General features: G+C 35.3%; 1 protein-coding gene across 5 annotated transcripts in view; it reads left to right on the plus strand.

The window, feature by feature from the left end:
* Window positions 1–26147, plus strand: part of MYO6 (myosin VI) — a 145924-nt gene that overhangs the window by 110951 nt on the left and 8826 nt on the right. For 4 of the 5 annotated variants that reach the window (XM_060615988.3, XM_060615989.3, XM_060615990.3 and 1 more), the window contains exons 21-30: window positions 4266–4396; window positions 4492–4569; window positions 6615–6744; window positions 8573–8663; window positions 9809–9959; window positions 12259–12467; window positions 13128–13206; window positions 14319–14479; window positions 23668–23771; window positions 24693–24824. In XM_060615988.3, the coding sequence (XP_060471971.2) occupies window positions 4266–4396; window positions 4492–4569; window positions 6615–6744; window positions 8573–8663; window positions 9809–9959; window positions 12259–12467; window positions 13128–13206; window positions 14319–14479; window positions 23668–23771; window positions 24693–24824 (1266 nt within the window). Of the gene's footprint in view, window positions 1–4265; window positions 4397–4491; window positions 4570–6614; window positions 6745–8572; window positions 8664–9808; window positions 9960–12258; window positions 12468–13127; window positions 13207–14318; window positions 14480–17190; window positions 17221–19370; window positions 19410–23667; window positions 23772–24692; window positions 24825–26147 lie in introns of all 5 variants that reach the window. The other variant, XM_060615993.3, reaches the window with a different exon arrangement.

Raw genomic sequence — 26147 nt, forward strand, 5'->3', positions numbered from 1 at the left:
GAGAGAGACAGAGCTGGAGAGGAGCAGATAGAGAGAGCGAGACAGAGGATCCAAAGGAGGCATGAGGCTTCATGCTGATAGCAGGGAGCCTGATTTGGAGCTCGAATTCATGACCTGAACTGAAGTCTAACACTTAACAGACTGAGCCACCCAGGTGCTCCCTGCTTTTCTTTTTAATTTTCTGGAAATTCTCAACTCCTCTGCAGGGTCTTCTTTTCTCTGGGTAGTGTTTGTTAGAGTTTTTCACGCTTTGGTTTAGGCCTGTTTCTTTCTCACTCTTCCCAGTGCTGTTTGATATAACTTTTCGTGTTGATAGAAATATTTTATATCTGTGTTGTGCAATATGGTAGATGCCTCTGGCTGTTGAGCACTTGACATGTGGCTAGTATGACTTAGGTACTGATTTTTAAATTTAATTTTAATTTTTAAAAATTTAAATAGTCACATGTGGCTAGTGCAACTGCAAACCATGTAGCTAGTGGGTGCCATATTGCACAGCATAGTTATGTATTCTCTGTCCCCACTGCCTGATGTGACCTCCTAAATAGTCTTTGTCCCCCCCCCCCCAGATTTATCAAAATATAACTGACTTATTACATAAAGGCAAGGTGTACAACATGTTGATTTGATATACTTCTGTATGTAAAATGATTATCCCCATAGCATTTGCTAACAGTCTCATCAGATCCCGTAATTACCAGTTCTCTTTTGTGGTGAGAATATTTAAGATCTGCTCTGCTGGCAAACAGTGAGTCTTAGTACTCCCAATCCAAGCTATCACCATCTTTCACCAGGCTTTTTGCTGTAGCTTCCTAAGTATTCTCCTTGCATCTGCTCCGTCTGTTCTTCACATATATCCAGAATTGTTGCTTTACAACTCAAGTCTGATCACATCTTTTTACTGCTCAAAATGCTGTAATGGCTTCTGAGTATTATTAGGGGAAAGAGTAAAATCCTAGTAGCTTATGAGGCCCCAAAGGTCTGGCCCATGTGTTCCTAGCTCCATCTCTCTCTACTCTCTCTCTCCTCCCTGTGCTCCAGACATGCTGGCCTTTGTTTGGTTCCTTAAGTTCTCCATATTCCCTCCTGTCACAAGGCCTGTGCACATACTGCTTCCTCTGAGAAGCTCTTGACTGACTTTTGTCTTCATCTTTCATTTCTACGCTTGATTGTCCTTTCCTTGTGAAAGCCTTTATTGATATCCTTAACAGAAAGAGGGGTCTGAGTAAAGAGTGCTGAGCACCTTCATTTTAGCCATAAATTATATATAGATTTGTGCAATCATGTAATTTTTTTCTCTAACCTATAGATCTCTCAAGGGCAGAAACAGTGTCTGTTTTGGCTTGCACATTTATCCCAGCCTCTGAGCAGTGCAGAGCTTATACTAGACTTAGTAAATATTTGTTGAGTGAAATGCACGGTCTGGCACATGTGAAGACTTTTTGTTAATAATTTTAACAAATACTGTAATGTTAAATAATTCATGTCTGCCATATTCGTACATATGGATGTATTTTTGTGATATTTTCTTCAGATAGTTTTTATTTTGAGTTTGACTCCTTTCTCATTTAAATTTCTTTTCATGGTTTGTTTAGCCTAATACAATAAATCATTTATTTCCTAAATGAGCATCCAGTGTCCTGGCAAGTCAAGCATGTTTACATTTAGCTATATAGACTTTTAAATTGGTAGAGTGTGGGGTTATAGATGCTTTAGCTAGGATTTATCTTTCAGTTAAGCAGTGTATTTCAATATGCTAAGATGTGTTGTCAGTTTAGTAGATGACACCAATTCGTAGTAGTTTGACTTTTTTTTAAAGTAATAATAATAGTAAAATAATATAGAACTGGTTCTAATCATGTGGCTAGGTAATGAGGAAAATGAAAAAACAAAACACCCCAATAACCAGTAGAAATAAAAATACTTATGAAGCTTTGTAAAATAAAGACATTTAAGATTTGAATTCTGGATTACCTTTCTGTTTTCATTATTTTTTTCTGATTTAAGAAGAATTAATTGATTTAGGACTTCTTTTACTAAAGTTACTATCTTCTGATCAGCCAACACCAGGGCAAAGTAGGGGAAGGTAAGAGAAGGCAGGTGTTCTTCCTCTGTAACCTTGGGGCTGTGCTGCCTATCTCTGGCAGCAAAGAGGATTCTGAATATAACCAGCCAGACTGCACCAATAAGCCCTTCACCAGTCACACTTCTAGAAGGAAGAGTACTTGGTTTGGTGACTTTTTTTTTTTTTTTTTAAGTGTTGAAAGGTCTTTAGAGTAAATTAGCTTCAAGTGCTGAGAAAGCAGCCCTAGGCTTGGTAATTTGTTAAGCTTCATGAAATTCTTTTTAAAAAAAAATTTTTTTTAACGTGTATTTATTTTTGAGAGAAAGAGACAGAGCATGAGTGGGAGAGGGACAGAGAGAGAGGGAGATACAGAACTGGAAGCAGGCTCCAGGCTCCGAGCTTTCAGCACAGAGCCTGACGTGGGGCTTGAGCCCCTGAGCGGTGAGATCATGACCTGAGCTGAAGTCAGGTGCCCAACCTACTTAGCCTCCCAGGCGCCCCGAAGCTTCATGAAATTCTTAATGAACTTTTGTAAGTTCATATGTTGTCTTCAGCTACAGAGCAAGCTAGGGGACTCAGAGGTGGCACATGTGTACGTTCCCAAGGGTACTTGTTTATTTGATACACATGGGCAAGAATTGTAACAATACTAGCCAAATCTTTTATTTCTTGAGCAGAGCCTAGAACTAACTAGATTTAGTTTTAGAGATTTCTTTCCTTAGGAATGATTGCCTTTATGTGCTTCGTTAATTAGTATTAAAAATTATAATAGTTATATAGTTGACTCTAAGAAAAAATCAAATAGTACACAATAATAATAACTAAAAAGTCTTCTCAGGTGTGATGACTTAGTTTTGTGTCTTGGGTATATTTTTTGTATTGGTTAAATAAAGCTTTGCCCATTCTTTTAAATTAATACACCATATTCTGCCATATGGTTGTAATATCATTTAATTCATTGATATTTAAATTATTTCTGTATTTTTTTCTATTTCAGCGATCCAGTGGACATGTGTGCATTCTCAATGTGTATTTTTGTCCACATGTGTGACAAGTTGTAGGATAGATTCATAGAAGTAGAAGTAGAAAGTACTGAGTCAAGAGGATAAATATTTCCAAATTGCCATCCAAAATTGTTGCACTGGTTTACTTTCCCACCAGTAGTATATGTGTGTGTTTTCTTACACTTTGAGTACTATTGGTCGACTTTGAGTACTATTGGTGTTTTATATCTTTGCCAGTCTGATAGGTTAAAATTCAGTCTGACTCTCTAGAAAAGATATCTTTCCTGTGAGATTATTTTTAAAATAACAATCCACTTATTTAAAAATAATATATTTTGTAGTTTCATTTTGCCAATTTAAATTTTTGACCACCAGGAATTTATTTTGGTATAAGGAGTGAGGAGGGATCCGGCGTCCAGTGTTAACATTTGTTTTCTAAATGGCTGGCCATTTGTCTTAACGCTTTGTTGAATAATCTTATTATCTCCATTGATATGAAAGTCTCAGGGAGTGAAATACAGGCCTTTTTGTAAATAAAAGTCCTGGCATTATCTACAATTGTTGAACCTTTCCCTGACTATGTATGCTTTTCCTGATGTGAAAATTTCATACTGACTCAAGGCTCAAATTAGACGTACTAGAGTTATACTGAAAATAGATACTCCTTCTATAGACTCTTTACCCCAATAGACTAGCTTCTTTGAGAGGTGAGTGAACAGGGATCTTTATAGTGAAATACTGAGCTCCCCTTTCTTTCTCTTTTGCCTTGTATAAGCTTGAGTGAGAACTTGGGGCTACTTCTTAGAGACTGTATTAGGAATCTTTTTAAAAAATTAACCTCAGGACTTAGTGAATTAATGCAGGCCTTTACCTCCTATACTGTTGATTGTGACATAGGTTTTTAGCAGAAAAAAGATACAAACTAGATTTGAGCTTTCTAGAGACTAGTAGTTTGTGCCCTAGAAAATGATTAGTCCTGCTGGTTTTAGATGAAATTTGCTACAATAGTTTTAGGTGGTGGGTAAGTTGGTACATATTGAGTATGGACATGATAGTCCCTATGTAATATTTCTTTGCTGATGATTCGTATAAATTGCCCCTTTCTAAACATTAATGTATAAAATTGATCATTCACAAGTTATTTTTGGACTTCGGTGCAGAGATTGGCAGTAATTTGTGTTTGTTTATGAATCTAGGTATGGTGTCTGTTTTGGACTTAATGCAGGGTGGTTTCCCATCACGAGCTTCCTTTCATGAACTCTACAACATGTATAAAAAGTATATGCCAGATAAACTTGCAAGATTAGATCCAAGACTGTTTTGCAAGGTATGAATACTGCCTAAATTGAAGTTTCTTAGCTATGAACTGTCTTTCTTGCTAACTACTATTTGGCATTTAACTTTTGAACTTTTATTTTTCAGGCTCTTTTTAAAGCTTTAGGCTTGAATGAAATTGACTACAAGTTTGGGTTAACAAAAGTATTTTTTCGGCCTGGCAAGGTAAGTATATTTGTATTTTAAAGTTTAACATGATGAATATGGATAGTTGGAGTCAAGGCATGTTTTGAAGTGTTTAGTAATTTTTATTATTCATGAATCATATGAGTATCAGTAATAGTATGCATGTGTGTGTGTGTGTGTGTGTGTGTGTGTGTGTACACAGTTTCTCTACTTGTTAGAAGTTTACAATGTGTACTACTCTGTATAAGTTTTACAGTTTTTATTTCACATTTGGAAGTACTGGAATCAGAGCATTGTTTAATTGGATTTTTTTGCTTAAATAAGGATTAACCAGAAAATGTTTATGTTTTTAAAAAGTTGAAACATTTTCTAAAACATATTAATTCAGACTTCAATAATTAAAAATTTCACAGTACTTTTGAGTCTTCATTGTAAGAACAAGTTCTATTAGAGTATAAATAGATGTTTAAGGTACAGGAAATTGGACTGAGGTTTGTACCAACTTCTTTCAAATCTTTGAATGAATGTGTAAATACTTTTGTAGGTGACATAATTTTAGGCTAACCCATAGTTTTTGTATTTATAGATTGTTGTACTAGGTTATAAGACTGAGTTATAGAATATTTCATAACGTGTGTACAAAACAAATACCTAAATGTTATTCACAATCTGTTCATAACATGTTCACCATTCCTGACTTCATTAATATTGAGTGAATAATTGCATCCTCATCATTTTAAACACAACTCTTATTATATAATAGCCAACCATATTTGTTTGACTTCGCAGTATCATTAATAAATATCTCTAGGGGCGCCTGGGTGGCGCAGTCGGTTGAGCGTCCGACCTCGGCTCAGGTCACGATCTCGCGGTCCGTGAGTTCGAGCCCCGCGTCGGGCTCTGGGCTGATGGCTCAGAGCCTGGAGCCTGCTTCCGATTCTGTGTCTCCCTCTCTCTCTGCCCCTCCCCCGTTCATGCTCTGTCTCTCTCTGTCTCAAAAATAAATAAAAACGTTAAAAAAAAAAATTAAAAAAAAAAAAAATCTCTAGTGCCGTGAAGACTAGATTAATGATAGTAATAAATCTGATTTCACATTTTTGAGCATGAGATAAAAACCTATGTAATGCATTACCAATGTATGCATTTCCATTTCGAATATTTTTACTGCAGAGAACCCATACCATTTCTTATAAAAGAAAAAAATTAAAAATGTATATTCATGGTTGGCTTAGCTATATAATCATACATATTTATCATAAACCTGACATTTCTCTTATTTCAGGGCTATAGTAATAATTTTAGAATTAGTAGCCTGAGAAAACACTTGGTCTTATTTTGCCCCCAGAAAAATTAATTAGAAAGATATGTTGAAAGCACAAGGCAAGTTTTCAAAGATCTTTAATCTTGTTATGTTACCTTTAACTTAATTTTGATTATAAGAAGCCATTTATTGATAGGTGTGTGACATCCTCAATATATTATAGTGAGATATTTAATAAAGGATAGAAATCATTTTATAATTTGGTGGTAAATTATGGAAATAATGGATTTTATTTTTTAGTAACCTCATGGCCGTTTTATTTATGTTGTCTGTCTCTTAGTAGCAATTTTTATATCTGACCAAAATAGGGATGGAAGTTGGGAGAGTGAGAACAGTATAGTGGTACCTGACATTATATAGCTGATCTTCACTTGTCAGAAGCTGTATACAGATATCAGAGTATGTGGATGAGCCAGTTCAGAAACAGCCCTTAATTTCACTCTTTTCTAAGTAAAACCTTTTTGCCAATTGTCTGTAATTGTCATTTAAGATTTTTTCTACTTTTATTGTTAAATTTGCTAACTAGCAATGAGTAAGCCCTGATTACCCCTCTGGAAAAGGATGCTGATGGGAGAGGAAGGCAGCAAAATACAACTGGATGTGTTTGAATTTGCTCTGTACTCTCTTGAGACTTGGGTCTGTTATTGGATTGTGATAATTTCTACAAAGTTAGATACTAGCTTTGACTTTAGTATTTTGTATCTCTCTGTGTGTTCAAACACATTTTCTTTTGATACTGCTGCTAAATTATTTTATTTCCTAGTTTGCAGAATTTGATCAGATTATGAAGTCTGACCCTGACCATTTAGCAGAACTCGTTAAAAGAGTCAATCACTGGCTTGTCTGCAGTCGCTGGAAGAAAGTTCAGTGGTGCTCCCTCTCAGTCATCAAATGTAGGTGTTTTCTATCATACCAAGATCTGTAATTACTTTGGAAATGAGTCGGTTTGTGGAATGTTATAAAGTCTGGTGAGTGACGGGCCACAGGGACCACGTTACTTATTCAGGCTGTACGTAACACTTGGCATGTACTATACATGGTAAATTATTATTTGTGGACTTCTAAAAAAATATTTTTTATGTGTGATATTTATCTTCTTTATCCAAATGTGTTATGGGAAAATTAATTTCACCGTGTCCTAAACAAAACAGAAACAGAACTCAGTCTTGATTCCTCCCGCTCTCCCTACATGACCCCCCCAGTCTCTCAGACTTAAGCCAGAACTTTTCTCTTTCCACCTGCATGGCTTCACTGGTACACACACCAGAAATTTCAAGATTGTAATGGTGTCTCTCCCTTTTTGTCCCTGAAATCTTGCCAGTGAACACATCCTATTGATTCTTCCTCCAAGTGCTTTGCATTCTTTCCTCTTTATTGCCAGGGACTTAGTGGAGCCCCACTTCCCCACTCACATGTTAGCTTCATTAGCTCCCAAACTGAGTTTCCTTGGCTTCCCAGGAGTTCTCTTCCTAGAGGTCCTCTCTAAACTAAAGCCTTTTATTAAGGCTTTCCTTTAATACAGGGCAAAGTCTTAGAATGTCTTTTATTAAGGCTTTCCTTTGATGTAGGGCAAAGTCTTAGAATGTCTTTCAAGACCCTGTGAAACGGGGTTTCAGCTTCCCTTTCCAAACCTCTTCTCCTGCCACTGCTCATTCAGACCCTGTTCTCTGACACACTGGACTGAGCTGCTACTTCGTGTGTGTCTCTAGGTCATAGTAACTATTTGTGGCTAAAACAAGGGTTAGGGGCAGAATGTTTTTGGGTTACCTGAGGGTTTATGGCAAATATTTAATTGTATAGAATTATTGTCAATAACTTGATTAAATTTACAGCTGCCCCTCCCTTCTCCCTACTCACCAGTGCTAGGCACCCAAAAAGGATTCAGTAAGGTGTACTTTATTAAAAGAAAAATAAAATTCCTTTGACTTAATGGAAAGGAAATCTGCAAACAAGGATTATTATTGAGGTTTTTTTGTTAGACAATTGTGCGTATAGATAAAAAGAAAACTACAATAAAAAAGATGACAAAAGCTCTTTTTCCCATAGTTTCCAAGTAAAATATAGACACATTTGTCACTGTGGTTTAATGCTTTCAGCTTTATAGTTGCATTATGATGGAAAATACATTGTATGTAAATTATCTATGCTATACCAGTTGTTTGTGGACTGTGTTCTGCAGTGGCGAAGTTGGTAACCAGACAGGATCTTTGAAGGATGTTAATAGGGAAGCTCTGAAAAAAAGGTTCAAAGGTCAGATTAGTGTAAGATGTTCTGGGTAACTGAAGTTAAACAGGTTTCTTTACTGTAGGGCTCTCAGATGCTTTACTTTGTATGTTCACAGTGCATCTCCTGAAGGAGGTATAGCATATAGCTTTTTGTAAATTTATTTGACAAGTGAATCCTTCTTTCAAGACATACCTGTTAACATTTAATAGACCAGTATTGCCTAGGACAGTTTGGGAAGCAATAGTGTGACATAATAAGGAAATAGTATGTTTAAGGTGTAAACCTAGCCACATACATGATGTACTTTTTGTTTTAACAAGTGTAAGGAATTACAGAAATATTAAACTTCCCGATTTTGATGTCTGGTCTAATGTGTTTGTTAAGATTTCATGTTTCCTGAAAATTGCTGTGTGGAAATGAGTGGTTTTTAAGAATATCATATGCCTGATTTAAACTGAATAATTTTCTGTCATTGTATTTTCCTCTCATATGTAGTGAAAAACAAAATAAAATATCGAGCTGAAGCCTGCATTAAAATGCAAAAAACTATTAGAATGTGGCTTTGCAAAAGGAGACACAAACCTCGGTAAGATGAATAGTGCCTTGTTAGGATGAGCACTTGGTGTTATATGTGAGTGATGAATTCCACACCTGAAACCAATTTTACCATGTACGTTAACTAACTAGAATTTAAATAAAAATTTGAAATAAAAAATACAGGGGCCCCTGGGTGGCTCAGTCTGTTAAATGTCCGACTTCAGCTCAGGTCATGATCTTGCGGTTTGTGAGTTTGAGCCTCGCTTCGGGCTGTGTTGCTGACAGATCAGAGCCTGGAGCCTGCTTCAGATTCTATGTCTCCCTCTCTCTCTGCCCCTCTTCCACTCACACTCTCTCTCTCTCTCATTCAAAAATAAAAATAAACATTAAAAAAAATAGTGCCTAAAGAACCTTATTAAACCTATTTACCCTAATATAAAATGGCTATAAGGTCAATGAAGAGCAGTTTGGATACTTACAGAGTTTTCTCCTTACTAATGTTCTTTGTAAAAAGATGTATTAGTCTGTTATTTTATATTATGTATTTGAAATTAATTAACTAATTATTTCATTATTTAATTACTTGCCTTACTCTACAAAAGGGTTTGAAGTAGCTTACAAAAATGAAAATACTATAAAAGGTTGAAATAAATGGCTAAAAGAAGCTCTTATATTCTAATTATTTTAGTGACTTGAGTTTCTTGATAAATGACAAATTGGCGTTGTTTTTATTATTTTTTTATTTTTTTGGCATTGTTTTTAAAAAATGTCACCATAATTCTCAAGATTATGTATAGGAATTATATTGTCTCACTGTTTAGTCTTTTTATTTAGTCTTTTTATTTGAGTCTTATTTAGACTTTTTAAATTTAGAGGCCTGTATAACTGTTAATCCTTAAATCTCATCAAAGTGATTAGATAACTCTTCTAACTTCTTCTATAATTTGAATTCTGAAATTTTTCATGTAATAAAGAAGGCTAAAATACAGGCATCAGTGTCATTCACACCCATATTTATTTCTTTTTTACTTTCAACAAGAGATCTAAAAAAGAGAATCCTAGATAATATGAAAACAGAAGTGAAATACCCTATTTATAGCAAGATGTTTATTTGGCATTTTATTAAGATGAAAAATCTATGCATGGCATTGATGCATGGTGAAATTAAACCCTGATGAAGTATTATGTTTACAGCATCGATGGACTGGTTAAGGTCGGCACACTGAAAAAACGACTCGATAAATTTAATGAAGTAGTAAATGCATTGAAAGATGGAAAACCAGAGGTGAATAAACAGGTCAAGGACCTTGAAATTTCTATTGATGCTTTAATGGCCAAAATTAAGGTATGGAATTTTGATCCAAATGACTGACTTTTTAAACAATTTAATATACTTTGTGGTTCATATTGAATTGTATAGAAAGGTGTCCTTTTTTTTAAAGATACAAAATGTTACACATGTTGAGTCTCAGTGATGGCAAGTGATGACCATTGTATTGTTCTATGTTTGAAAATTTTTATAGCGAAAAAATAAGACAGTTTTTATGCAATTTCATCTTTTGTTAGGAAAGCCCCCTCCCAAATAGTAGTTAAAATACTGTACTCTGTTGGTAAGCTTTTGAGTAATCATCACTGAGAGAGGATTCATGCAGATTATTTTAATTTGTTTCATGTTTTTTACCTTCAGAAACTAATTTTCAAATTATAAAAGTAATGTAATATTATGGAAAATGTGGAGAAAACCACCAAAAAACCCTTAACCCCAGACAGTAACACATTCAGCTGTTACACTGTTGCATAGTCAGTCACTTTCCAGGCGTTTTTTAGAGGCACATATGCTTGTAAAGTTCTCACAATTTGATTTTGTGTCCTTATTGTTATGTTATATGCCTTGTCCCTGTCATTACATTATATAGGCTGTATCATGAACTACTTAAGTGTTTTAAACTTAGCAATTAATTTCCCCCCAAGTTTTTTTACAGAAAAAAATGGGGCCTCTTTTTTTGTATTGATTTTCATTTATTTAAGTACCAGAGGGATTGAAAATGTTTTCTATATGCTTGCTTGTTAATTATAGTACATCTGTTTCTTCAAGCCTATTCTGTTATATTTTAGGGTCTTAATGTTTTTCTTATCCATAAGTCAGTGTATTGATGTGGGTTATATCTTAAAGCAAGCACATATTTTCTGCAGATATTTTAAGTAGACAGTGGCAAATCTTGGAGGGAGAATGGAGAAAGGAGCTCAAGAGAAGAATGAAAATGCTTTGGATAAACAACTGATTTTACAAATCTGTCAGTAGCCATTTCTCTGTATGTGGTTTTATCTCAACATCAACCCAGCTGCAATTTTTGGAGGCTCACTTAGGAAAATCATCCAACAATTTTGGGTGTATTTAATAATTTCTTAAATATTCTCTTGGTACGATTCCTTTTACTTATTAAAGAATAGTAAACAAATCAAAACCACACTGAGATACCACCTCACGCCGGTCAGAGCGGCTAAAATGCACAACTCAGGAGTCTATAGATGCTGGAGAGGATGTGGAGAAATGGGAACCCTCTTGCACTGTTGGTGGGAATGCAAACTGGTGCAGCTGCTCTGGAAAACAGTGTGGAGGTTCCTCAAAAAATTAAAAATAGATCTACCCTATGACCCAGAAATAGCACTGCTAGGAATTTACCCAAGGGATACAGGAGTGCTGATGCATAGGGGCACTTGTACCCCAATGTTTATAGCAACACTTTCAACAATAGCCAAATTTCAACAAGAGCCTAAATGTCCATCAACTGATGAATGGATAAAGAAGATGTGGTTTATATATACAATGGAATACTACTTGGTAATGAGAAAGAATGAAATCTGGCCATTTGCAGCAACGTGGATGGAACTGGAGGGTATTATACTAAGTGAAATAAGTCAGGCAGAGAAAGACATACCATATGTTTTCACTTATATGTGGATCCTGAGAAACTTAACAGAAGACCATGGGGGAGGGGAAGGGGAAAAAGAAAGTTACAGAGAGGGAGGGAGGCAAAGCATAAGAGACTCTTCAATACTCAGAACAAACTGAGGGCTGATGGGGGGTGGGAGGGAGGGGAAAGTGGGTGATGCGCATTGAGGAGGGCACCTGTTGGGATGAGCACTGGTTGTTGTATGGAAACCAATTTGACAATAAATTATACTTAATAGAAAAAAAATAAAATAAAAGACATCCATATCTATCGAAAAAGAATAGTAAACAAAAGCAAAATTAACAAATCATTCCTTAAAACATAATTTTCAACTATAGTAATGTTACTTTGCATTACACCCTTAGATATTTTATTACTTGATTAATAGGAAATAGACTCAAGTATTTGTCTGCAGAGATAACTTAAAATATTTTTGAACATTAGTGTACTAGTAGTATAACAAAGATAACGGCCTTACTGCTTACCAACTTTTCCAGTGTTTGCTGTATTTGTGTGTATATATATATATTTTTTTTCTTGTGGTAAAAGCATGTAACATTAACCAATCCATTTTTAACATAACCATCATAACCATTTTTAAATGTGTAATTCAGTAGCATTCAGTATATTCACATTGTGCAATAGAAGAGCTAATTTTTTTAAGTACATGTTTATTATTTTGTTCTTAAGTCCACTATGATGACAAGGGAACAAATACAGAGAGAATATGATGCACTAGTTAAAAGCTCAGAGGAACTCCTCAGCGCATTACAGAAAAAAAAACAGCAGGAAGAGGAAGCAGAACGGCTGAGGCGTATTCAAGAAGAAATGGAAAAAGAAAGAAAAAGACGTGAGGAAGATGAACAACGTCGAAGAAAGGAAGAGGAGGAAAGGCGGATGTAAGGAATTTATATTACTGTTTTGAATTGGAAGCTAACAGAATAGTAAATTTTTGGTGTTAATATTGGTTAATGAATATTCTTACTTTAAAACATTATGTTCTTATTTTAAAACACTAATTTTAGAATAAGTTTTAAAATAGAAAACACAAGTTCATTTTATAATAACATAAAATAATTTTAATTATAATCTGAGTTTTGGTTAGACTCTTACACCTGAGGATTTCTTAACTTCTTTTTAGAGCTAGGATTGTTGTTATTTTGTAAACAATAAAAAGGCACTTCTACTTTTCTGCAGTTTTAAAACTGATAACTTTTTGGAAGGTTGCCACCATAGGGCAGACAGAAGAAGTGTTAAGAGGTGTTTAGTTGGAGAAGCAGGAGAGGGAGACGTGTGATCAGGACGTTGTAACTAGGGTTTATAACAAAGTTAATCTACAAATTTAAAGGTTATAGAATATAATTGTATTTTTTTGTTTATTTCAGAAAAATTACTGTCAGTAGAATTAGATTTTATTATTTTCAAAGCTAATAATGCATAAGGCCAAGAGGTTAATTTGAGTTCCTATTTTGTAACCTTTGTTTATTAATAGTTAAATTGCCTTCTGATGGATTTCTTATATTCAATAAATTTTTGAGGAGTTTTCTATTTTTTCATAGGAAACTTGAGATGGAAGCAAAGAGAAAACAAGAAGAAGAAGAGAGAAAGAAAAGGGAAGATGATGAAAAACGTATTCAGGTATGTACTTATTAGATAATCAGACTGAATTTCTATCAAAAGAGAATCTACAAAATTATAAAACAAAAGAAGTTGAAAACAAAACCTTGATTTGCTAGATAAGCTGTCATTGGTTTACCCCAGAGACAAAAGGCATTTTCTGAAGTGGTTATGGGAAGGAACTTTGGAACTAGGGAAGTGAGTTCAAATCCAGACTCTGTCGTTGATAGATACGGTGACGTTGAACAAATCACCATGAGTGACTATGGGCTATAGTTTTTTCTTTGTGGAATAGGGATAAATGATAGTTGTGAGCATTAAATGAGTTGATACATGTTAAAGAATTTTTTTTTTTAAGTTTATTTATTTTGAGAGAGAGAGAGGGGAGAGAGGGAAAATCCCAAGCAGTCTCTGCATTCCCAGCACAGAGCCTGATGTAGGCCTTGAATTCACAAACCATGAGATAATGACCTGAGCCAAAATCAACCGACGGAGCCACCCAAGTACCCCTGTTAAAGCACCTAGAACCTAAGTGCGCAGTTCAGTAAATACTAGTTTGTTGTTACTGTTATTAACTTTATATACAATGAATATTCAATACAATGAATACAATACATACAATACAATACAATGAATATCCAATACAATGAATATTCACTTACAACATAATTATGATTTTAAAACTTTGTAGATACTAGTATCAGTAGATTAGGATTAAGATATTCTCTCCACCCCCATTTTTTAAAAGGCCCATGTCTGAGAATAGTTGATCATATATTTGAGTTTCTGTTTGTCTTGGCTTTCATAATTCATCCTGAGCACAACCAGCACTTTAAATTCTTGACATCTGTCCAGGTCTTGGCGTTAATGTGATACCCAGGATTCTCATGTGATATTTGGGGTACTCATGGTGATAGAATGGTGAAACTGTGGTTCGTCTACCTTCTTTTGGATTTGGGAAAGAGAGGCAGCATTAATTGTAACATAGAAGAGAATGGAGCCTCGAGAGACTTCTGGTTAAACAATATGTATCCTGTAGTAAGGAATTGTGTGGAGCAGTTTTAAGTAGTAATGGAAATGGTCAAGTAAACATGTGGAGAGAACTTGGTGAGATAGCTTTCTGCCTTTGGCAGGCTGAAGTGGAGGAGCAGCTGGCCCGACAGCGGGAAGAGGAATCCCAGCAGCAGGCGGTTCTGGAGCAGGAGCGCCGCGACCGGGAGCTGGCCCTGAGGATCGCCCAGAGCGAAGCTGAGCTCATCAGCGACGAGGCCCAGGCTGACCTGGCGCTCCGGAGGTACTGGGCTGCGGGGTGGGGTGTAGCACCCTGCTTTCTTTCCGTCTCTGCTGCTTATTTCAGCATGAAGGGACCAGGGCAGTCGTATTCTTTAGGTCCTGATCTGTTTTAAGTAAAATCATTTTAAAATTATTTGTATCTACTTTTATACCCAAACAAATGAGACAGATGATTGCATCAAATTGTTAAACTATTGAAAAATAAAACTGATACTTCAGTTCATGAAACATCTCCACTTTTACTCTGAAATTGTCAAGGAATATTGTGTAAAAAGTAAACATCTAATTTCTAGGTACCTGCCATTAAATACTGGCACAGAAATCAGTGAATATATTATAATCCAGTTTAATGTATTTGAGGTTGGGATTTATTATTTTTCTAATACAAATTTTTATTTAATATACACCCTAACATTTACAATGAGGAAAAATTTTACACACACATCATGTTTCTCAATAGATTTCCCTTTCCAAGAAGGAATATTTATAATATTGAAATGTATTGGCTCCCCAGTTTTCCAAATTATCTCTAAGTACTGAATTTTATTGGAGTGTGGAGAAGTATGGATGTTATTAAAAGTTGCAGGAAGGTCTTTTTTCATTAAAAAAAAATTTAGAATGTAGAAACATTCAGTAATTTGATTATTTACTTATAAAATCAGAGCATAGCTAGTTTGTGGGGTTCCCCTGTATGTAGATATATATGTTATATAATATTGAGAGGCACATAGATTTATGTAACCGTGCTTTTCAGAATGTCGGAGTACTGTTGATGAAAAAATAGTAATTAAAATGCAACCAACCACTAGATGTCGCTATGTCCTTGTGAAAGGAAAAACTTGGTAGGAATGGAGAGGCAGTGATTAGATTTTATTTAGCTAAAACAAAGGGATGGAAAAGAGTATGTTGTCACCTTCGTGCTTTTTCTACTAAGTGATCGTTTTGGGAGAGCTTTGGGGTCTGAACTGTATTTGAAAGTATATTATATTTAAATAAACTGAATGGGCGTGTCACACAAAGTATTATAATAATTATTAAGCTCTTGGATTTGAGTCCAGTATTTGAGCTCTTTACTAACATTTCACCATAATTAAAATATTTTCCTGGGCTGTGGCTCTTATAACTGCAGACTCAGCTCAGCTGCTCTTCTCTTCCTTGCACCTGTGTTATGTTGGAATGGCTGGGAGCCTTTGAGTGTAACTGAGTAGTAGCTGCGGCAAGCTCCTATAGCTGCCCTCTCTGTTTGTGAGGAGGTACTGCAGTTGACCGAGCTGGCTTCATTACAGCTGAAGTTCGTTTCTAATACTCATTATTGCAGTCAGTATTGGTATTCATGGCCAAGCTTTATGTTTAAGCCTTCAAAACATTAAACTATATCCAGTTCCATTCCATATAATATGTATAAGATACTGGCTCATAAGTGGACTCCTTCTCATCTGCAGAAAGGTGCACTTCTTAGGGTGCCTGGGTGGCTCTGTTGGTTAGGCTTCTGACTCTTGATTTTGGCTCAGGTCATGATTTCACTGTGAGTTTGAGCTCCACGTCAGCTTGGGATTCCCAAGCTTCTGGTTGGGATTCTCCCTCTCCTCTTTCTGCCACTCCCCTGCTCGTGCACACATGCTTTCTCTCTCTCTCTCTCAAAAATAATTTAAAAACTCAAAAAAACTTATTTTTAAAAGGTGCACTTCTTCCAAGGGTGAGTGGTCTCAGAGAAAGAGTGGATCATTCAGGACATTTAACATAAATGATAAGTTACCTGTGGTTTATGTTAAGCAGAATTAGCTATGTAATGGGACCACTACTAAGTAATTGGGACATATTCAAGCAGTTATGACTTGAATGGCAAAAGAGTTAGTTTTAGTTTTCCTGTGAGACAGTTTCTGGGTTGGTGTCCCCTCCTCTGGAATGCCCCTTTAAGCTCTTTTCCAGGAAAGCTTTTCCTGACCCTCATGTCCTCATGAGCTCCTTCCCTTCAGAACCTCCTGGTTATTTTATACTCTGTACTACAAGCATTAGCACTTCATTATGGATGATGTCCTATACATATTTTCCATGTTTGATAATTTCATTGTACCTCATGGGCTACAAGTAAATGTTTTTGAATGTTTATTTCACCTTTGTTAGCACTGAATTATTTCTGACAAATTTACGAGTAAGAATTCTTGAAGTAATCCTGTTCTTCATATATAGTATGAATATGTCATTCTTGGGTTTTGTGGTGCATTAAAAATATATGCAAATGGATTCTGTTGCATTAAACAATTTCAAGTTACTTTTCCAGGTTGGATTCCCATCCAGTAACTTCTAAGTAAGAATTGTTTTCTACATAATATGTTGTAAAATATGATCTTAATCAATAATCACACATATGATCCTTGATGCAAAGTGATGATTTCACATTACCTAAAATTATGAAATAATATTCACATTCTGTAAAAAAACAAGCACACTTCACACTCCATGAATTTTCTAATCTAGATGTAATATATTTGCTCTTTAATTATCATTGAATGCTTTTAATATGCTTTTCTCATAATTTTTAATGAAAATTTTAAACATTAAAATTTTGAGTGATCTCAGATTAAATAAAGGTAACAGTTTTTTGTTTTTTTTTTTTAATCAGTAAAGTCATTGAAACAAATTTGGCACAATCTAGATTTTCACAATTTGGAATTGGTTTTGACATTAACTAAAATACATTATTTTTCACAGAAACAGTGGAGCAAGACCCAAAATGACACCGTATGTCATTTCTCTTTTCAAAATTTGATTTAGTCATACAACCTTTTTTTTTTTTTTTTTTTTAACAAGTTGTGGTTACTTTTTAGGAGAAATAGTTTCCTCATCGGAGTAAATTTTTGTTGTTTTTTGCTTATATTTTATATATACTATATATATTTTAATATGAACGTGCTTGCTCACAACTGGGACAATCAAATACTCCAGATGTTTTTATTCATACGTAGCATCACCATAAATGCGACAGCTACAAATGCAAATTGATAAAGGAATGTTCTGTTGGTGCCATGAAATTTTGAACAGGACTTTGTAAAGTTCTGAACAGAGTTAAGTTGTCTCCTTTCCATACAGTAGTTGCATTTCTGGACAAATTCTGTGAATATTAAAACCATGGGGGAAAAAAAACCCCTGTATGTTTGTGTATATGTGAGTTTCACCTCTGTCCGGTGGACATGCCAATGTCACATGGGACACTGGGCAGTTGTTCCTTGTGCAGGACATTTGGCACCCCTGGCCCTTCACCTCCTCAGATGTCAGCAGTATACTTTCACCACAGCATTGATACCACAGGGCACCAAAAATTTTGAAAACATCTCTGGGTGCTATTTCCCTCCATTAGGACAACAGCTTTATAGTTACTGTTTGAGCTGGAATTAAATAAGCCCCGCAACCAGTGTGTAAGGTGACTGTTTGCATATAGTTTGGGAAAATTAGAAGGAAAAAAGCACCTGGGTGCAGGAACCATTGCTGCCTAGTGTCTTTGGTGCAGCTCCTAGAGCAGTAATACAGGGTCAGGTGAGATACTGAATCAGTAGAGACTGCCATCCAGGGTAGTGTTGGGGCATATGGAGAAATCTGTATATCATCAACAGGCCACATGGTAACGAGCTTAGAAAGGCCATGAATTCCCTTAAAAAACCTGCTGTGGGAAAAGAAATGGAGGAAAGTTTAGGAGAAAGAGATGGTAGAAACAGAGATGCTCTTGGATACTAAGATAGAAACCTTGAGGTAGGGTGATAATAGAATTAAAAATATTTATTAAAATCATGCTGAGTTTGAAAGTTAGAAAATTCTGACTAGCCTAAATGGAGATTGATAAGTGAATTGCTCAATATATAATTTAATACATATTTCTGTTTATTACTTTGTATTTATTATCCTTGATCATCAGTTTTGAAAGATTACTTTTTCTCTGACTGTGCTTGCTTGGATAGTCCTCCTGTCAGCCCCTAATGTTCATTACAAAGAAAGAATTACAAAGGTCCTTTACTCCTTTAAATCAGGGTCAGAGCTCCTGATAGGCATCCAGGAAACTGCGCCCTGATGCAAACATAACCATTTTCTTTTTTTACGATTTTTGTTGATCTGTAAGATTTTGAGGCTGCCAGAGTCTGATGAATGGAATTAGCCATGAGAAAATGATTAATTATGAAGGAAGAAAGAAAAACAAATAGGAAAATAAAATAATGAAATTAATGAATTGTTGATGAATACAATGAAACATCTATCCCATTTCACAGAATTAAACAAATATTGAGAAAAGTTACACTTCCCTGAGGAATAAAAGAAAAATAAGTTTTGCCTTCAGGAAATGTTTATCCTTGGAAAGTCAGAATACTTCTGGTGTTTAATTTAACAAGCACTTGGTGCATTTGAATTATTTTATTTTTTTAAAGCATGCTTTGATTTAGAATTTTAGAGTTTAGAATATATCAGAGTTTAAACTCTGACACCATAAAATAGATCAGCTTGGTTTACCACTGTTATGCCTTGTCTAATATTTACTAAGCAATCCCAGTGTAAAAACCCTTGTGTAGAATCTATATCCTGCCAAGTTTCTTGTGTGCATTTAGAACATGCTAATTACATTCCATACATAAAGCCTGGCTCTCATGAGATTTTATCTGAAAGTTCCTACTGCAAAAATGGAGTTCAGACAACTTTAACTGTATTTAAACAAAAATTTTGCTGTATTTTATGGTTATATGCCATCTTGAAAAGTATGTTATAGACTTTTACAAAGTAAAATGATAGTGAATGGTTAAATCAATAATCCTGTTAAAACATACATTTTAAATTATACTTTTAGATCTTTTAGGTAATTTATATAGTTGTCTTTATAAAACTATGTTGTATTGTCATTTTTCTTATAGGGAACAGATGGCGAAAGAAATGTCAGAATATCTGAATAGGTTAGTGCAGTGGAATTCGGGGAAATGAGTGTCACCTCAAAGTCACATTTTTTTTTTTTTTCAACGTTTATTTTATTTTTGGGACAGAGAGAGACAGAGCATGAACGGGGGAGGGACAGAGAGAGAGAGGGAGACACAGAATCGGAAACAGGCTCCAGGCTCTGAGCCATCAGCCCAGAGCCCGACGCGGGGCTCGAACTCACGGACCGTGAGATCGTGACCTGGCTGAAGTCGGACGCTTAACCGACTGCGCCACCCAGGCGCCCCAAAGTCACATTTTTAAATCATTCTTCATTATTTGGACTGGAACCTGTTACATGAATAGTCTGTTCTTCCTTGCAAATTTTCTGTACAAGAAATGTCACTTCACCCTGATGCCACCCTAACAGAAAAAGCTAAAAACCAGGGTTCTTCTAAATGGGTGATACTCAGTGGGGAAATGGTTGGCATTTTGGATGGGACTGTTCCTTGTTGGTAGTACTGCCCAGTTTGTCACTGGCCCTCACCACCTCAGTCTCGGTAGAGGAACCTTTCCTCTCAAACGGAATGAAAGTTTTGAAACTCTCCAAGGAGGTGGTGCTGCCCCACAGCCCCTGTCCCTACCCTGGTGGGAACCTCTGTGCCTCCTTGAAGGGGAAGTAGAGGAAGAGTGTGAGAGCCTTTTCACCATAGCACATGGTTTAAAAACCACTGATGTAAAAATTGAGCCACCAGAGAATATGACTTCCCAGCAGGATCTGGTCCTTTATAAGAGGATATAAACAGGTAACGTTTTAACTGTCAGTTTTGAAGTTACAGAGTTAATTGAAAGTGTTAAAATTAATATATTTTTAAAAATCGGAAGTCAGTTTTGCTACTACTCTAGCATATCATTTTTATGATTATCTTTGTAACAAACCTAAATAAGCAGTAAACTCCACCTTTACTTTACTATTTCAGTAATTCCAGAGATGGGAGAAAGCATTTAAATGCATTTCGTTCATGTACTTGGGATGCTGAATATGTTTTTTAGCAGATGTATTTTTGTTTGACATAATATGAATGAAAAGGTAGTAATATTAAACCATATTTTAAGCAATAATAATTTGAATTCAGTGTTACTTTTTTAAGTATCAAAATATGCCTTATGTATATTGACACCTCATGGGTATTCTGACAATCTATAAAACTACATTATGTAAATTCACTCTTTTTCAAAAGAAATTAACAAAAACCCATAATAATTTTCAGCTGCTCTCCTCGAAAAGACTCTTAGAAGACCTAGGAAGAAAAGAGAATTTTTTTTTTGTTAGTTTACTGAATGGTGGCTTAGAGATATAGAAGAGTAAAAAGAATATTTGAATAATGTTAAAGCTTAATTTATTGCTGAGGGTAATAGAGAGACCTTGCTGACACGCAGCTGGCTCTTTTTGAGCAAAGCAATTAAGAAGAAAAAACTACATGGAAAATTGCCAGTCACACAGCTTATGAAAAGGATAGATTCTGCAATAAATCTAAAACAGGTTTGAACCGTAAAAATGCAAGACCTAACTGGCCACATATTCTTCTTTAGCCAGGCTTATATGTTACTAACAGTCATCATGTCTAACAGTTATTAAGTACATAGAGTGAAGTGTGCTATTTTTTATTCTCTACAATGAAAGCATAAAGAGGCCTTTTAAAGAGGCAAAAGTGCCTTATTTATTTCATTGTTAAGCTTAATATTAAAGGAATAATTTACTTTATTTCAGGAAGAAGTATACATATTTTCAAATATCATTTCTCATTAAGTGGTAGTGTCTTGACTGCCAAGATTGCAGTTATCTTTCAGAATGTAAAATAATGAGAAAATATGACCTCATTTTCAGGTATTATACCTTGATCATCCCTCTTTAAGAGGAGATATTTTCCTCTTATGTGGAAAGAGGAAATGATAAAGGTGAAATTTCTGTGTGATACCTGAGAAGCAATATTTTAGTTCTTTAAAATTTAGTTCTTTTCATATTTGTGCCATCTTTCTTTTTTTTTTTATGTCTTGAAATGTGATGTGTTTAAATTCTTCCTTTGTTACATTGATCTTACTTATAGCTTATTCTAAGTGTCTGCTGTGTGACAGGTGTCATATTTTGCTGAAAAGTAATGTTTATTGTTAACAGAAAAGAAGTTTCCAAGTTTTCTGAATAGTTATTTCAAGTTATGTATATAGAAACAAGTTGTAAGCCCTGAGTAGCACTGCTATGAAAAAGTTGAATTTATCCCATTTTATTTTTTAATTTATTTTATCTTTATATATATATATATATATATATTTTCTTTCTTTCCCTCTTCTTTCTTTCTTTCTTTCTTTCTCTCTCTTTCTTTCTCTTCTCTCTCTCTTTCTCTCTCTTCCTTCCTTCCTCCCTCCCTCTTACCAATGTTCCTACTATATTTGTGCCCTTTGAAATCTCTGTTATGCCTCATGAATTAAAAAAAATCTCTTCCTTTAATTATTATTATTTTTTAAATTTACACAGGTCTATGTCAGCAGGTCCTAGCGTGAAGGGTTGGCCTAAGTGGGTGCTCATTAATGTTTGTAGAAGGAATAAAGCAAATAAAAGAAGGTAGAGTCAGGACTAAGACTAGGACTTCTAGAGTCAGAGCAATCTGGGTTTCAATCCCAGGTGCTACCATTTACTAGCAGTGTGGGGACCTTGGGCATAGTCTTTATCTCACTGCTCTCAGTCTTGTCTACTGATTTTTCTTTTTCTTCATCATGGTAAGTGTACTCTTTAATCCCCATCCCTTATTTCATCCAACCCCCACCCCACCACTCGGTTAACCATCAGTTCTGTGTAGTTAAAAGTCTGTTTCTTGGTTTGCCTCTTTTTCCACTTTGCTGATTTGTATCTTCAGTTCCAAATATGAGTGAGATCATATGGTATTTGTCTTTCTCTGACTTATTTCACTTAGCATTATACTCTCTAGATCCAACCATATTGTTGCAAATGCCAAGATTTCATTCTTTTTTATGGCTGAATAATTTTCCAGAGTGTGTGTCTGTATGTGTGTGTGTGTGTGTGTACGTACGTACCATATCTTCTTTGTCCATTCATATATCGATGGATACTTGGGCTCCCTCCATAATTTACTAGTTGTCATATTACTTGCTGAATATGAGGGTGTGGTTTTATCTTCTTAGAGAACTTTTTTTTTTTTTTCAAAAATTTTTTTAATGTTTATTTTTGAGACAGAGACAGAGCATGAACGGGGGAGGGGCTGAGAGGGAGACACAGAATCGGAAGCAGGCTCCAGGCTCTCAGCCATCAGCCCAGAGCCCGACGCGGGGCTCGAACCCACGGACCGTGAGATCATGACCTGAGCCGAAGTCGGACACTTAACCGACTGAGCCACCCAGGCGCCCCTTAGAGAACTTTTCTAAGTGTTCTTTAACACAGGGGTTTCCCGACTCCAAGCAGCTCTTTTAGCCCATCTTTCACAACTAATGGCAGTGGGTTGCAGTTTGGCTACTCACCTATGGACCCTGCATCAACCACATGCCCAGGGAGGTTCTGAGCCAGTAGCTTTTGTTGGGACTTGGCTGCCTGTAGCTTCTGGTAGTCTGTGGGTGATTGTACTGTGTGCCTTTATGGCTCATAAACCATTAATGTACTTCTAATGATTTTTAGGAAATCAAGAGGATTTTCTTTCTGATTTTGAGGAATATATATAAATGTAGTTTTTAACATTAAGTGTCCACTTATCCATTAGTTGGAATATTTAAACTGAAGTCTGGGATAGGTCCATGGTACCAGAGTTTTAGAATCAGAAGTTCTGATTGAAAACATAATATGGCTATTAAATGGCATATTGGAAGATTTTAATTTACGTAGGAATCCTGTAGTATACCATTCTTTAAAAAAAAATTTTTTTTTTACATTTATTTATTTTTTGAGAGACACAGAGAGACAGAGTACAAGTTGGGGAGGGGCAGAGAGAGAAGGAGGCACAGAATCCGAAGCAGGCTCCAGGCTCCGAGCTATCAGCACAGAGCCCGACGCGGGGCTCGAACTCACAAACTGTGAGATCATGACCTGAGCCAAAGTTGGATGCTTAACCAACTGAGCCACCCAGGCGCCCCCGTAGTATACCATTCTTAATCTCACCTGTTAAAGATACAAAAATATATGTTTTTTTAGTAGTTATTTCCAGTTCTCAGACTTAGATTCACCTTCTTGCCCCTTTAGTCAACATGTCCTTTGTGCTTCTATTTTAAACATGTAAAAATATATAATAATTGCAGAGGTCCTGCTGTACAAGCCACCAAGGCAGCTGCTGGTACCAAGAAATACGATCTCAGTAAATGGAAATATGCAGAACTACGTGATACCATCAATACTTCTTGTGGTAAGTGTATGGAGAAGATGAAAAATTGGGAAGCTCCATGGCTAACAGGTAAAAAAGAAATACTTAGACTGGAGCAAATTTTTTTTCTTTTTTGGCATATAAATTAATATAAACCATTCTCTTTGTTATTCTCACCTTGAAATAGCGACCTAGTTTACTCACAAAAAAAGACTTTACGTTAAATTCATTTTGCCTGTCTCATATAGGTCTAAGAGGGAAAACAGAGAGAAATTATGATTTGGTCTGTATTAATGACTGACCCTTCTGATGCTATTCATAATACTTAAATACCTATATATCAGAGTCTTGACCTACATATGCAAAGTAAAAAATGGCAATGCAGTACTTTCTTTTTAAAGCTATTTTTCTTCCAACAAAGCAGTAAAATACTATATCCATATGATTCTACATAATTGTGTTCTTGTTTAAATCACAGTGTTTGAGTTTAGGATGCTAGGCCTATGAACTCAGGTGCCATAAGCGTACAGAGCTTATGTTTTCTTCCTCCTCACTGACTTTGTCTGCATAATTACAAACATAAAAAATCTGTTGCATTTAAATACACCTTGCATTTGAGCACAGTGACTCTGACTTTGGACAAGTGACTTCACCTCTCTGATTCAGGTTCACTCATAAAAGACTTATTTATTTAGCCCAGCGTTCTTATGTAGAACAAATGGTATAGTAATAATGCATAAGAAAATGCTCTGTAAATGTAAAAGATAATATTACTGTAAAATGCTCATCTTTATCAATAATATACTTACTTTTGATTTTGTACTATTTAAAAACAAAAAATGTATTTTATTATATGTGTAAATATATATAAGTTTATGCCACAGAATAATTATGTTAGACAACTAAATTAGGATGCTAATTCCTTTTTTGGTGGGGGGGGTGCTTTTTCTATACAATCCATAGATATTGAGCTCCTGGCAGCTTGCAGAGAAGAATTTCACAGAAGACTAAAAGTGTATCATGCTTGGAAATCCAAGAATAAGAAGAGAAACACTGAAACAGAGCAACGTGCTCCAAAGTCTGTTACTGATTATGGTAAAAACAAATCTGTACTTTTAAATGCTCCAGACTATCTATATATAAATATATGTAACTATACATAAGACATTTGGGTAATATATAATACAGATTTTCTTGTACCATGCAGCTGTGAATCACTGAGCCTAACACAACCACGGTGGCTTTTCTTTCATAGCATTATTTCTATTAATATATCTTTAAAGTCATATTTATTGAGAAGTATTTGAATTTACTTGTTAAGTAAACTCTGGAGGTAAGAATATTCTTGTCTATACTGAAGTAGTTGTGCAGTATTGTTGTAAATATGTATTTTTTCACATATATGTATATACACATGCAGAACGATTACATGTGGAAATGTAAAGAGTTTCCATGTTTAATGTCTTTATTTAAAAAGTATCATTCCCAATAGTTGACAGTATAGTTTCACAATGCATGACCCAAGTTGGCTTAGAAAATGAACTCTCAGTTATATTTTGCCTTCCTCACTATCTTCCAAGTAAATAAAAGAAAGCAATGTTTTATTAACGTCAATTAAGTGGTACAATTTTAGTATTTCCAAGTTGTTGCAAAGAATAGATTGAGTAAAGGAAGTAATTGTTAATTAGAGAGATGTAAGTGCTAGTGATTGCTTGGTGGGGGCGGGGGGTGGGGGTGGTGGTGGTGGTCATCAGTCAGAATATAATGCTCTGAAAGGGCAAAGAGAGAGAACCCAGAACTAAGAACTGGCAGTTTGAAGGCCTTCTACACAATTATATTCTTGTGACCACCACTCTCTTCTCTAACTTACAGATTTATCTCTGGGATTTGAATATGTAAGGATGATTCCATTACCCGTTTACTGTAACAAGTTTTTAACCACAGTTTCCTTTGTTTTCTAAAAATGTGAATAGGCTATTCCGTTTAGGTATAACCTTTTTAGCTGTCATGTTCTAATTATGGCCTTTAGCTGATAGGTGTTTATTATGTTTTTTTTCCCCCAAAATGTATACATTTGAATGATTGCACTTCTTAAAACAAGAAAAGTAATGTTGTAATATAGGGCACATATATTTTTAATGAACACACAAATATTTCTTCTAGTTTTAAACCAAACTTTGGTACTGTACTCATCCAGCTTTACCCCCAAAGGGGCAAATGACACATGCTTACCTTGTGTGAACACACCTTACTGAGTATGTTCTTACACTGTTTCCATTCATAATAATACTATTTGGAAGAACAAAAGAGTAGATTAAGAAAATTTCCCAAGAGTCCCATGTAGGTATATGAACAAATTTATGGAATTTTATGTGAACACACAGTCCACATGTATGTAGCCTTCATTAAATTTGGTTA

The sequence above is a fragment of the Panthera onca genome, chromosome B2 (assembly GCF_046562875.1).
Source record: "Panthera onca isolate mPanOnc1 chromosome B2, mPanOnc1 haplotype 2, whole genome shotgun sequence".
In the NCBI taxonomy this organism is placed as follows: Eukaryota; Metazoa; Chordata; class Mammalia; order Carnivora; family Felidae; genus Panthera; species Panthera onca.